Here is a 14,061-nt window from a genome sequence, read left to right on the forward strand (position 1 = left end):
AGCATCAGCATATAGAATTTCCTTATGAACTTGAAGAGTTGAGGAAGAAGAATACCAAAGAAAGCTTCTTGGTATAATTCACCATATTTGAGTAACTTGGAATGATTCAAGTTGCTAGTAGATCATCAAATGTCAATGAGGAGTGGAATAATATCGAGTAAGACCTCGTACCATCGGTTAATCCAGTCAATGATTTAATGTTACATACCTTCCTAAGTGACTCTTAACTCAATCATATGTACTTTCCTTGCATAAAGATAAGAGCCTCTAGCTGTCTGCAAAGTCACAATTGCATATACCAAGCACCTTTCTCTGCAATTTCCCTTTCTTTAGATGATTTTGACAATATCATAAGCATCTATAAAACACATCTACACTAGGCTTCATCACATTCTGCATATTGGACCTAGTGGAGGAAAACACATATAAAGAGATGCTTGAAAAAGGTTGGAACTTGGAAATCTAGCAGTGCTTGCTTCTTGGTGGGTTGTATAAGAGATAATAAGATTCATTTTATTCAGGGTCTCAATAGAAGAGTCAAGCACTTACCATGAACTGAACATAATTTCTTTGTTATCTTGAGCTTGTTTATTTCATTATGTTTGCTTAGTTTTTTGTTTCCTACCTTTGAATCTTCTAGACTATGTACTTATTTTGTTCTTTCATGAAGTGGAGCGATAGTATTTTCTAATTTCTTAAAAATAATGTACTTATAAATCAAGAGAAAAATTAACAAATATAGAAGGCACATTCATCAAAAAAACTGCTTTTAATTAATACTATGAAAGTCTTAGATTTTGGGCTTGTAATAATCAAGACTAGCAATCAAATTACTAAGTCTTATTATATATCCATGTCGAGATTAAAGCCTTTTGATACATACCAAAGTTAAGGAATCCTTAAAACTTTTTCCTTTCACTTTTTAAAGGTGACAATCATTACTCACAATTCATCTCACTCTATCTAAAGTTAAAGGGCTTTCTTAGTAAAATGTTTAGGGTAGATGTAAGCATCCAACTCAGCCATTATTCGACTATGTATTAAGCTCATGATTTAGTTAAATGCAACTCCTTTCATAATAATAAATGAACACAGAAAGCTATTACAATAGAAAGTCATGAAAGAAAGCCAAAGAGTTTTATTCATAGGAACTACAAAATACCTATTTCGATGTATATAATTTTACAACACATAGGATCACTTTTCTTTGGTTAGTTCTTACAAAAATGTTGCCTTTATAGTATCAAATTTGATATACATGAATCAACAAAGATATCTAAGAATCTCTATTTCAAATACGTGTAATGAGACGTATGGAAATATGAGGGTCATGCATTAACCTGATGTGATTTTGTTTTTTTTTATAAATAAGTAGATTTCTATTGTCAAACAACTGAAGTTTTCTGTTAAGATTTGCATTGGTTTTCCTCATGTTAATATCTCATAATTGCTCGATAACTACATTTCTCAAAAAAATCTCTACAATATCAAAAATATTAACATGATCAGCAAGGCACTTGCAAAACTATCTTAATTCACGCCTAGAGAATCAGCAAGATCCTTTATACTTCAACTTGCACAGATTAGCCAGGATACAGGGACAAAATTAACGTTTAGAAGTAGTTTGAGTAAAGAAAAACTATGAATTTATTTCAAAATGCTAAAAACATATAATATATTTCTAGACAATCAAAACAAGTAACTCGTAGGTAAAAAGGTATACACTAGCATTCTATCCTTTTTCATTAAAATGGTAGAAAAAGAAGGGAGTGGTTCTATCCTGTTTTTTTCTTTTCTTTTCTGTTTCCTTGCCTTGTCTTTGATGCGAGGCAATAAATTGAAAAATTATACTAGAGTCCAAATAGCACAATTCTAATGGGACATAACTGCCCTAACTCCAACTTTTTGCGGACAGATTCCTCCTATCTGGATGGCACGTCTCGCAATGTGCAATGACATCACCTTCAACCTAAAATGTAACAAATCACAGCATTGAGAAAAGATAAACGTTGATAGCTGTATTGGCGAGAGAGGTGGCGCCGATTTTATTATCCAAGATCACAATGTCAGGCTGGTGACAGCAGAAGGGCGGCAAATTTTTGATACGACTGTTGTCAATGCCGAGCTCAGAGTTGCATGAAAGGGTGTCATCTATGCAAGACGTCTGCTGGGCATGGATCACATTGCTCTCGAAGGAGACTCGGCTACGGTGATCGAGTGGATTAGGAGTCAGAAGTATATTGTTGGAGGACGACCGCTGCTTTTTGACATCCGCTGGATATTGGAAGAGTATAGCTTCTATCAGTCCATAAATGTATACAAAGAGGCAAATGGTGCTGCCGATTGGATTACCTCTTTTTCTGCCTACCACTCTGGAGAGTTTATTTGGACGGATCACGCTTCTGTGCCTGAGCAATTGTATGTCTTTTTATTTTCTGATCTTATTGACTACATTCACACCTGTTTAGTGTGAGTCATCGTTTTACAAAAAAAAACAAAAAAAACAAAAAAACAAAGTAATTTTCACGATAAATCATCTTTTTTTCTCAAAAACCTGGCCATTATTGCATTGACACCCTAAAAATATAATCCTCAAATATTCATTTCCTCAGCCTCAAAAGACCTTCCATCTCCAACCAATATAGCCAAGTTGATTCAATATCAAACATAAATTACAAAAATAAGCCCAGCATAACCCCCTTGCAAGGCAAGCTCATCCCCTCTGTGCCCAAATCAAAGAAAAAGTTGTCAGCTTTCTGAGGGACCCCTCTTGACCCACAGCTGAAAGTCCACCCTGAACATAAAGTTAGCTCAAGAAAGGTGATTTACCAGTCCGCTAGAACCAAGGAATCCTTCACTGTACAAGAATTCCTAAGGATTGCTTCAATCCATAAAATCCACCCATGCCTTCCATTATTGCATGATCCTATTACACTTCTCATGCACTTCTCGTCTCCACCACCTCTCCTGCCTTCTTCTCCCTTAAATCTGCTCTCCCTTGGTCTACCTCTATCTCATTACTATTCAAATAGAAAACACCTCCCAAGTTGAGAGAGCATTTATTGGACAAAAGAAGAGTTCATTTGTCACTTCTAGACGTTGGAGGAGTGAAAAATTGTGCCGTTTGGGACAAGCCCCCTGCATTCCCGGGAGAGAGACCGTCTCTGCCTGAGAGGGTGGTAGGTCAGCTTCGTAACGTCTCGGATGGACACCCGATACTCTGGCCTCCGGCGGCCGACACGCCCCGGAACCTCTCGCTACCAGCTGAGCTCCGCCGACACGCTGCATTAGGGTCCTGCCGCCACCCGCATCGGAGAAACTCTCGAGATAGAAGAGCAGAGGAGGGGAGATGGGGGTTTTTGGAGAGAGGTCGCGGTGGTGCTTCTGCTCGGGGGGAGGGAGGTCGGAGAGGGTCAAAGGTAGCATCTTTGCCACCAAAGGCTCCGCCTTTGCCGCCATCTCCGCCGCCGGAGGCTGCGGCGGCGGCGGCTGGGGGACTGGCTTCCTCATCCACCGCAACCTCCTGCTCACCACCCACGCCAACCTCCCTTCTGTCGCCGCCGCCGAGGCCGCCGAGATCCGCCTCTGCCACGGCCGCCTCCCTGCCCGCCTCGTCCCCCATAGGTGCATCATTAACCCTTGTTCTCCAACCAATCTTTCTTGTTTCGTGTTTCTAGTTTGCATTTCAGTTTCTGATCTCTGCAATATGTTGCTCAAAACTAAGATTTGTGATCGATTACAGTCTCCAGTTTCCCTAGATTTGTGCTCAAAATATCAGTTTTATTAAAGGCTAGGACTTGGAATAACGATGGTGGTGCTTATTTTCTTAGGGTGAAATGAGGAGGGTGGGGGGGTGGGGTGTAACATGTTACGGTGACTGCGGGGCCTGGCATTTTTTGATCGAGATCTGATGACCTTCTGAGTCATTAAGATGATAAGAGCGATATTGTTGTCATTGATGCTGTAACTTTCTTGAGTTGAAGTTGTCTAAGAATTGGGATTCTCTTAAGATCATCAAATGGTTGGTTACACTTCCTTGTCAGGTTGAGAACAGATGGTATGTTTGGCAAAGTTCTTGCCCTCGGCATCCTACTAAGTCTAGGTTGGATGCATTCATCATACTTCTTGTTCAAGTAAACAAAATGTTAAATGCCGGGGAAGTTGATGGTATATTGATGGCATCATTTAAGGGGTGATTTGGGCATGCCCACCTACTTATGTTTCTTTTGTAGAAAAAGTAAGTTTATGAACCTCAGCCTTATGAGGAGGATATCTTTGGATCAACCCTTTCCTCTGACTTGAGTTGGTTGAACATTAGCTCTCATTAGTTTCATTGCGGGCATGAGCATTTGCTTTTTGCAGTCTCGTATGCGATCTTAACACAAGTCTAATGCATTGAAAGTTGTCAACTTCCATTACTTTTCTTTAGGTGGATTATGCCATAGTAACTTGAACCATTCTTATTTACACTGATGTCGACTTGTCAAATTATCATGTTATGCATAGCTTTGTGGTAATCATTTCCATAGTGGTCCTTCTCTAGGTACCAGGTTTTCCTAGAAATTTAAGCAACTGATTTCTCTTCTTGCTGGATATACTTTGTTTGAGCTATATTGTATGAATAGTTATCTCCAGTTTCAATTGGTTGGCCCATTTTTGATAGAGAAGAGCATAGCAAGCTTGAAGTACATGTGTTCTATTTATTCTTCAAGTTTGTCATCATATGCTATCATTTTAATGTATATGCCGATATAATTTTTATTGGCTATGTACTTGTAGAAGCGACCATCAATAAGATGGATTATTTTCATTTGGTTCATCTGAGATCCTCATAGAATCATAACTCCAGAAGTATAATTTGATATCCTGATGGTTGAATATTGTTAATTTCAGAAGTATAATTTGCTGACTGGCCATTTTGGCCAACAATATCTCAAGATTTTTCATCACTAGGTTATGTGGAAGCCTTGTCCATGAGTTTTCCTCGAATAACAATCACAATTGCCATAGTAGTCACCTCTATGATAGGGAACATGGGCAGTTATAGCAAACACTAAAGGATAATGCTGAACCAAGATCTTGATGAGTCTGCATAAACCTTGCTAGCATTGGACTAAGTTTGGAAAGAACTTGGTAGCTTGATGCTTATTGTTCTTGGCTTTTATTTCTCAGTTGTAGCACACAGCGAAGATTGGTACAAACTTAATTTTTTCCTAAATTTTTCTTTGGAGTATTATGGTACTCATCTTGGATAATATCTATCTGTTACAACATCAAAATTATTTCTGTACAAGTTTTGAATTTGCAAGACATTTTTGACCAAAGGAAGAGGATGCTTATCAAATAGTTCTACTTCCTTTTTGAAGTCTAATTACATCACATTTGTTCTAATTGCTAGCCCTATAGATTTCTGCAGTTACATCATTATTGTAGAGTTTTCTTGGGTCCACTTGTCATATTTGCTTTCTGTTTTTTGGAGGATTATAAAAAACATTTTAAATTCCCTTCTGCATTTAGGGATACCTTGACTAACTGTTAGGGTGAGAAAAATGCCACAATCGAAGAGAAACTAGACACAAACTCACAGAGCATTTCTTACCAACTGCAGATGGTGATAGAGATCAGATTGTATGATGATCCTTACAAATTTAAGTGTACACCAATAATTGTGGTTAAAGATAATCACATGTATGTGCTGGAGCCTGGAGCTCCGCATACAATGAGCTGCAGATAAACAGCTTGAATGGTTGGCAAATCATATTACATCATTGATTAGCATGCATGTGCATTATGTCATTTTAAATTTGATCACGTATGTGTGCTATAGAGTACATTTTGTAAATGGAGATGGGTGGATTCCCATATTCTTCTAAAAAAAAAGAGAGGCCATATAATACATTCCTCTTTGCACTTGTGCATTGATAAGAGAGGCATCATCAATCACAATCAACCACTGGAAGTTGTTGCAAAGTGTGAGGGAGAAAGTGTGAGGGAGAAATGAATTTTTCAAGGATTAGTGATCAGCACTTAGATCTTGAAGTTCCTTATCTTGTTTTTCGTTGCTTGGAGGGAAATGAATGGGATAAAAATCAATTGTTTTCACCTTCTTTTTGACTGGGGTTTTGGAGCTGTATTCACATCTAGGATCTGAGATGGTTGAAATAATCAAGATCTGGTTTGATGTCTTTTTCAGAAGGGAAAATGTTCAGATTGAAACAGATCTCCTTCCACTTAGGGGGAATTTTTTTTTTTTTTTTAATCAAGAGTCCTATTTCTTTCTCAAAATTGCCTGGGCTCGAAATCCTGCACCAGTTTACAAGACAGCCATGAAATTCTCGAACTTTACTGGATAATGCATCATCACATAAAGCCAACCAGTATATATGGCGTACCATTAAGTTTAATGTAAGTTGGGCTGACATTATGTGTATCCAAAAGACTAAAATACCCTTTTACTGGTGGTCAACAGCTGAAATTTTGTTGCATCATGTGACTGGCTGAGGATATTGACTTAACTAACTACTACTTAAATTTTAACAGGAAGGACATATCACTAACATATTACTTGCTTTTATGCAGCAATTCAGCATAAAACTATCTCCTTAACTTATATTGCTTCATTGTATAGACTTATGTTCCTAAAGTGGAATGTTTAAATCCTGAAAGTTGGTGCAGTCTCGTGTACTTTTTTTTAATCCATTAGTTACATGATTTTGCCATGGGTCACTACCAAAGATCAGTCACACTTTGCAGATATTCACCTGGTCAATTACTATTGAACAAAAAATGGATCTTTATGTTCCTGATAATAAGTACTATCTCTGATAAATCCATAGTTTTGGCTATATGAAATGCCAACTAAATAAATTGGGACAAATTAATCTTTTGTCTCCTAGTTTTCGCTTGGGCTAAGCTATATATATGACTTCATTTGCAGTTCTAGTTCTATGAATTTAATCTGGGTTGTATTGCATTATTCTTCTGAAAATGCATGTATCTATTTTTGCTGAAACAATGCATGTATCTATTCATTAGAACGTATACGTTTTGTTCATGACAAAAGATAGTGCATGGCATAACTGCATTTATGATCAGGGTGTATAATCTTCATGCCTCTTTTGTTTTTCTTTTCTTCTTTCTTTTTTGGGTTAGTCAAGCTAATGGAACAGTTATCCTAACTTCTATTTGTCATTCTTTTTCCAGATTTTTCATTACCAGTTCTGTTCTTGATCTTACAATTGTGGGGCTTGACACTGTGGATGCTGATTCAACTTCACAGGGACAGCATCCTCATTACTTGAAGACCTGCAGCAACCCGAGCCTGGATCTGGGCTGCATGGTTTACCTTTTAGGGCGCACAGATAAAAAGGAGCTGATTGTTGGTGAGGGAAAAGTAGCGATAGCCACTGACAATCTCATAAAACTCTCGACAGATGGTGTGACATGGTGCCCTGGATCTGCTGGTTTTGATGTCCAAGGAAATCTTGCTTTCATGGTCTGTGATCCCATGAAACTTGCCTCATCTCCTACTGCAAGATCGTCTTCTGCATCTTCTTCATCATCACTGTCATGGAAGAAGGATTTACATATGCAGTTCGGGATCCCAATTCCTATCATCTGTGATTGGTTGCATCAGCACTGGGAGGGCAGCTTGGATGAGCTCAGCAAGCCCAAGTTGCCTCTCATTCGACTGATGTCCTCTGGACAGAAGAGTGAGCATTCTTGTGCTTCCTTCACCATGCGTCAGGTATTCAAGTCTATCGAGGAGGAGAATGATGTCCCATCATCCTCACAGATAGCTTCAAAATCTACATATGAGACTGGATCAAGTAGTATAACTAATGCAAAAGTTTCCCAAGGGGAAAACCCACCTGTTGATTTACGTGCAGCCCATGAGCAGGGAATTCTGACTCCTGACATCTTTGAATCCCCAGGGCTGACATCTGGGCCAGTTAGGAAGAAGGAACATGCCCCAGTCCAGCTCTTGGATATTAATTTCCCCCCAAGAGCTTCAAGATCTATTGTTCTACCGCTCCCTCTTTTGTTCTCTAATGAAAAAAATGTTGAAGAACCTAAACATGGAAATTCATCGAGAGAAAATGGTAATGCAACATGGGAGGTGCCACAAGCCAATTCTGAAGCAGATCATAAAGTTCTCCCAGTTGGTTCATGCCAAGAGGATTGCTGCAGTGAGGTGCAGTCCAGTTCATCTCCATTGGAGGTTTCTGAATTTCGAAATGAGGGGGATGGGTCTAGTAGTGGGGAGGAAACTATGTACTCGGCTGAAACTATGGAGAGCAGAAACTTCCCAAGTCCCAAAGAGAACATGTTTCAGCATGGTGGCAGGAGCCAAAGCTGCATGAACTACAGCAGATGGAATTCTACTCGGAGGAACTCAATAGCATGTAATGGTACTTTACAGAAGCAGCGCACCGTAATCCCTGTGAGAAAAGCATGCTCGCAAGCTGCGGCTTTGCCTCAAAGGAGTCATGATTATTTCAGCCCGACTGTCTCCTCGAACAAGAAGAAGAGGAATAGCTCAGAGCAGCTAATAAGGCCCCGCCAAAGTGTTGTTCAAGTGTCTCCAAGATGGATGTGATGTTCTGATCAGTTCTTCGTCAATGAAGAAAACAGAGAACAGCAGACTCCTTATGTCTTCTTGGTGTTGTGTTAAACTACACCGCAAGTTGTTTTCTGATGACATAGTAACTACTTTTTTCTTTTTTATTTTATGTGCAAAATGTTGTTAGATGAATAAATGGATCTACTCAGAAGGGTTCAGATCTGATGGATAGGAATGTTCTCTTATTGGTGAAAGCCCTTGGATGCACTCAAAGTCTTTCATGTAGCAGAATTTCTCAAAAAGCAAGCATATTCATTAGTTTTAATACCATATTTAACTATCTGGAGTGGCAGTTCATGGCCTTCATCTCAATGATTTTGCTTAAATTTGTCTTCTCAATCTGCTTATGGATGCTTAATATTTTTTCGTCGTTACATTGGATGCTAGCTTATAAATATTTTAACATGTTTGAAGTTGTACCTGCATAGCATTTGGATCTATCCCTCTCTTGGCTTTTAGGCCTGTCTAATTGCCCTAAAATGAAAGGATGATTAATTAACATAGAGTGGATGATTTGTTTTTATAACATGGCAAATGTTTATGATGCATTGTTTGTTTTAACTTATGTTTGAAAACATAAGGTGTGTAGATTATGAATGGCATGATTTTTTGAACATTCAGGTGACTGAGAAAACATTTTGGCACACTTGTGCACACATCACAAGTTCCATGGTTGACATAATCATGGCATCGCGTTACAACATGTGGTGACTAACCTAAAAAATGGGAGAAATGAAAGCATAAAATCACGACCTAAGAATTAAAATACTCCTACTTGTTCGAAAGTGAAGGGCAAAGTATTTTGGAGGTTTTTTCGTTATCCTTAGATGCATCGAGTAATAATTACGCAATTTTCTATAACAATGCAACTGACTTTCTCGGTCATATTTTTGAAATAATTAAAGCAACAGAATTTTAATTTATGTATGTTTATGATATGTGTAGTTCATGGCCAATGTGTAGAACATGCTCAATTTCATGGTTTTCAACTAGACAATCTCAAACAATAATTTTCAGAGATGACATCAAGGAAAATTAGCTAAAAAATATCATTTTGTTTTCTATTTACAAAATTAGGTTACCTTTATTTACTTGTTCTTGCACAAATGGTCCAATTTTACTTTTGCTCAACCATTACACCTCCATCATCACATAAATGCGCACACATTTGGCTTAGTAGATAGAGATATATTGGTAATAGATGCATATATTACGGGTCATTTCGCGCTTGAATCATTCTTATATGCAATCATGAGTTACAATTTCTACATATTTAATAATATTTTTTCCCTGATGTAATGATTAAATGATTTTAGAAGGCAGCTATCGAGTAATGAAGCCTATCTATTTATGTATTGCTTCCAATGGATTGATGCCCTCTAGAGTACAATATAGAAAATTTTAACAACTCATTGAAGCTCACTAGAGGCAAATAGTTCCCAACTCACAATGCACCAAGGTAGCAGCAAGAGCTGAAGGCCAGGTTTGTATTAATCTGGTTCTAAATGGCAGACAAGGTCATGAGTTTCAAAAGCAAGGCCCTGACATATCCTGGACCAAACAGGATCTTAATAATAGAATAATTCCCCCAAGGCTACTAATATATCCTCATTGTAATTATATGGAGGTGCACTGCATCCAGAATGGAGGTCAATGAGATTCCTCAAGTCTCTCCAAAGAGGCTATCCATGGCACCACAGATTGCAATAAAGGATGTGGGGTCCAATTTCATGAAATCCCAAATGCATCAAGACAGTATGTCTCCTAGGAAAATTTTGTAAGGCTGAAAAAGGTTGCAATTCCATTGGACCCTGTTCATCTCTCACTTTAACCTCTTTGGAAGTTGTTACTCTTTGTCAACCAAAGAGTACTGTGAGGACTGAAAGCACAAGGCTTGCACCTTTTATTGTTGGCCTCCCTTCTTTCCTGCTTTCACATGACCACAATAATTCCATGCTCAAATGAGGGAAAAGTAAGTAAACAATCTAGGTCACTTAAGTAGTGTCGCAGTATCTAATCCCACACCACAAGACAATAATCTTTAAATGCCTCCATCCAACTCCCACTATCATTGGTATTTCTGATTGGTGCAAGTTCACAACATAGTCACAATAGCAAAATTGGGCAAAGCCAACTTATGACTGCCGGCACTAAGAAGTGGCGTCGGTAATTTTGGCTATGGTGCCAAAATTTGCCGACACTTCTATAGAGTGTCAGCAAGCATGAAAGAACAGACAACACTTGAAAGCGTCGTTGGAGGCCTCCAATCAAGACAACGCTTTCGGGCGTCGTGCGAGGTGGAAGCCGGGCTTGGGACGACACAGCACAATTCAATAATGATTCATATCAATCTCAAAACCAATAAAATAATTCCATAAAAGAACAACAAATCTATTTTTTTGTTTTACAGCGACTTGTAAAAATATCAAAGCCAACATTCAAACTTGGGATCCATGGTCTCTTTAGTTGACAGGTGCACCATCCCTGTGTGTCTCTATCTGGACAGTATTTGGAAAGACAATAAACAAGAGAGTGCATATGTTAAAGAAACAGTGCATATATCAGTATCTATATCTCTAATTCCACAAGCACCACACTAGCCTTTTAAGTCCAGGAACACCTTAGCTATGAGCACAAGAACCTTGCACCTAAGCTTGAGGGCCTCTCATCTGTTTGATATTGATAGTCCCCGGTGCAGAACTGAAAGGAGCATAGGAGGGACCCAAGTATGCATGGTATTCTCTGAGGGCCAACCACATTCTTTTAAAATTAAGGAGACTCCATGATAGTTAATGGGTGGATTCTAAACAAAAAAAGGTCATTGGACTCTCATCCCCTTCATGTTTCTTATGTATATTGGAAAGCCGATGGTGCAGTAAATTGGATGGCATCAGAATTATTTTGATGAATTATTATGAATAAATTTTGTTGCCACATATATATTTTTTTATAATATTTTTTTTATAATTTTATTGGATGTATTCAGATATATACAAAGAGGGAGGCAAAAAAAAAAAAAAAGAGCCCACCAGAAACAGGTCCACTTCTTATAATAATGCTACTGTCAATGAAGTACTAATGCGCAGAGGCAATGCCGTTTGGCTACAGGGAGGGGGGACGATCATTCTGTCTTCCCCCCAAGTTAAAACTTCCAACGTAAAAACTAAGCAAGTAGAGACCAAAAGCATAAACAAGATGGAAGACATATGGATCAGAGATGGCATCCAAAGCAGTTGCAAGCCCTGGGTGCAAAGGAGCAGAAGCCAAAGGGTCTATTAGGTATGTGGCAGTTGATGGCATAGCAGCAGGGAGAAGGGAGGCAGATTCCTTGGGGACCTCCGCAGCAGGTACAGAGAGCACATAGCTGGAAGCTCCCAAGCCTCCTTCTGGTCTCATTCAGTGCCAAAGTCCCGAGCACAGCCACTGGCTTCATCGCTGCTGAGTCGCTCGACGGACCCTGCCGAGATGCATGGCACAAATCCCATTAGAATCAAGCGAAGTAGAGCTCGCATCCATGCCCAAGTAAGCAAAGATGGAAAAACTCACATGATCTGAGCTCAGCCCATCAGAAAGAGTCGCTATGAAGAGGAGGAAAAGGAGGTAGTGAGAGAGAGCTCCCAGTTTGTTAGTCATCTCCCTCTCTCACTCGCTATCTTCAGAGGAAGAGGAGGATTTCTTTCTTTTGTGGTTTAAAAGAGGGGAGAATCAAGGAGGCTTCAGTTTTGCTGGGGGAAGTAAGAGGAGATGGAGGTGGGAAAAATGGTATGGAGAAAAGGTGGCCGAGGGCGAGTTGGAGCCTTGAGAGGGGCAGATAAAGTTCTGTGGAGGAATGGAGGCTGAAAGGCTTTCTGAGTGTGGGATCTGGGGGGGTTAACGCTTTTTACTTTCACCTCTCGTCTCTTCTATCTGTCGGTCTGGAAAGTCTTCTCCATATGCATGCAGGACCAAAATGATGGTCACTGTGCATGCCACAAACATCATGGAAAAAAACAAGATTTATAAAGGGACACCAATACTGAGGCCCATCACATGAATGCTCACAGGGCTTGGAGGGAGGACTGGTGGGTCTATGCCTTTGTCTTCTCCCCATCTCTTTTGTGAGAGGAGATGCATGCATGATTAAAGCACCAATCCAAAATCACCCAACAAACCAAATACAAAATGGCATAACTCTCCCATATAAATGGAGAAAAGGATCTGCAGCTGACTCCCTCATAATATTTGACTTGTGTAGTTGAGCTACTCTTGCAGTCATTGGTGGTGTAACTAACCATTGCTGGTCATACTCTAGCACAACTTCATGAAAGATTTCAAAGTGGCATTTGACTCTGACCAGGTGTCCCAATAAGCTCAAGTTTTGTAGAAGGAAATTTTATACTTATTAGTATAGATAGAATTTTCGAGTGAGACTTTTTTTTATTATATCTAACATCGGGTTAGCTTTTCAAAACATCTTGAATTGTCTGAAGAGTAGATCAGATGAGGAAGATACATCCGATTTATTGAAAACTCATGATTGCTGATGAAGTTCTAATTATTTTTTTAAAAAAATATTATTTGTAAATATAGGCCATGTTTGGTGCGATTGTAATTTTTTATTTTTAATTTAGAAAACCAAAATATGAAAATTGCAGCAAAAAATAAAAGTTTGATAAATCAATTGTTTTTTGTTTTTAAGAAATCCACGGTCTAATTTTCAAAAAATGAAGAGCTACTAAAAGTGTCTTTCATTTTTCTTAAAAGAGGAAAAGAATTTCTTTTATCTTTATCATTGTTACTATCACCATGGTTGCTACTAGTCTACTATGTACTATCGTCTCGGTCACTATCATTTTTACCATGATTGTTGACAATATTACTACAACTACTACTATCGTTTGTTGTTATTCCGTTGGTGGCTCCACCATCATCATTATGGCCCCCACCGCTCTATTATTATCACCTCCTCCATTCTTACCAAATATCACTATTGCCATTATTACCATCACTACCAATCTTACAAGTTTATATTTTTAAAAATAATCGACCATACCAAACATATTTATATTTTTAAAATTTAAAAATAGAAACTTTGCTTCATTTTTTAGCTTTTCAAAAACTAGAAACTGGCAGTGATACTAATACAATCTTAAATAAAGATAATTTTTAAATATTGTTAGTCAGCTTTGTTCACTCTTTTCTTCTAAACATACTTCTTAAATAAATTAGAAGTTCTATTAGACTTAGGAGACAATTTTCTTGTTTTTATCTCTTTATTTTCTAGATTATCCGTATCCTAAAGAAAATAAGAAAACTTTGAAAACCCAACGCTATAAATTTAAGTACGCCTGGAGAGATCTGAGATGGTCATGCAATTCAATACTTTTAAATAAAAAATAAAAAAAAATATTTTTAATATTTTTTATTTTTAAGATATCCATATTATAATATAGTAAAAT

At 38.3% G+C, this 14,061-nt stretch overlaps 1 protein-coding gene and 1 long non-coding RNA gene across 2 annotated transcripts; one reads left to right on the top strand and one right to left on the bottom strand.

The window, feature by feature from the left end:
* Positions 1-2,775: 2,775 nt before the first annotated feature.
* On the top strand, positions 2,776-8,888 carry LOC103710603. The gene is made up of 2 exons (XM_008796415.4): positions 2,776-3,624; positions 7,204-8,888. Exons 1-2 carry the CDS (start codon positions 3,350-3,352, stop codon positions 8,597-8,599), a joined length of 1,671 nt encoding a protein of 556 aa, XP_008794637.2. The 5' UTR covers positions 2,776-3,349; the 3' UTR covers positions 8,600-8,888.
* Positions 8,889-11,667: 2,779 nt separating this feature from the next.
* LOC103710602 lies at positions 11,668-13,188 on the bottom strand. The gene is made up of 2 exons (XR_604651.4): positions 12,170-13,188; positions 11,668-12,080 (listed from the first exon to the last, which is right to left on the bottom strand). It is a non-coding gene; the product is annotated as an uncharacterized LOC103710602 (long non-coding RNA).
* Positions 13,189-14,061: the final 873 nt, after the last annotated feature.

This window comes from Phoenix dactylifera, chromosome 7, assembly GCF_009389715.1.
Source record: "Phoenix dactylifera cultivar Barhee BC4 chromosome 7, palm_55x_up_171113_PBpolish2nd_filt_p, whole genome shotgun sequence".
Classification (NCBI taxonomy): Eukaryota; Viridiplantae; Streptophyta; class Magnoliopsida; order Arecales; family Arecaceae; genus Phoenix; species Phoenix dactylifera.

Excerpts from the sequence above, each read along its gene's own strand:
- LOC103710603 (XM_008796415.4), top strand. The coding sequence starts at position 3,350 with ATGGGGGTTTTTGGAGAGAGGTCGCGGTGGTGCTTCTGCTCGGGGGGA. Across the intron at positions 3,625-7,203 it reads GCCCGCCTCGTCCCCCATAG|ATTTTTCATTACCAGTTCTG; the intron begins GTGCATCATTAA and ends TTCTTTTTCCAG.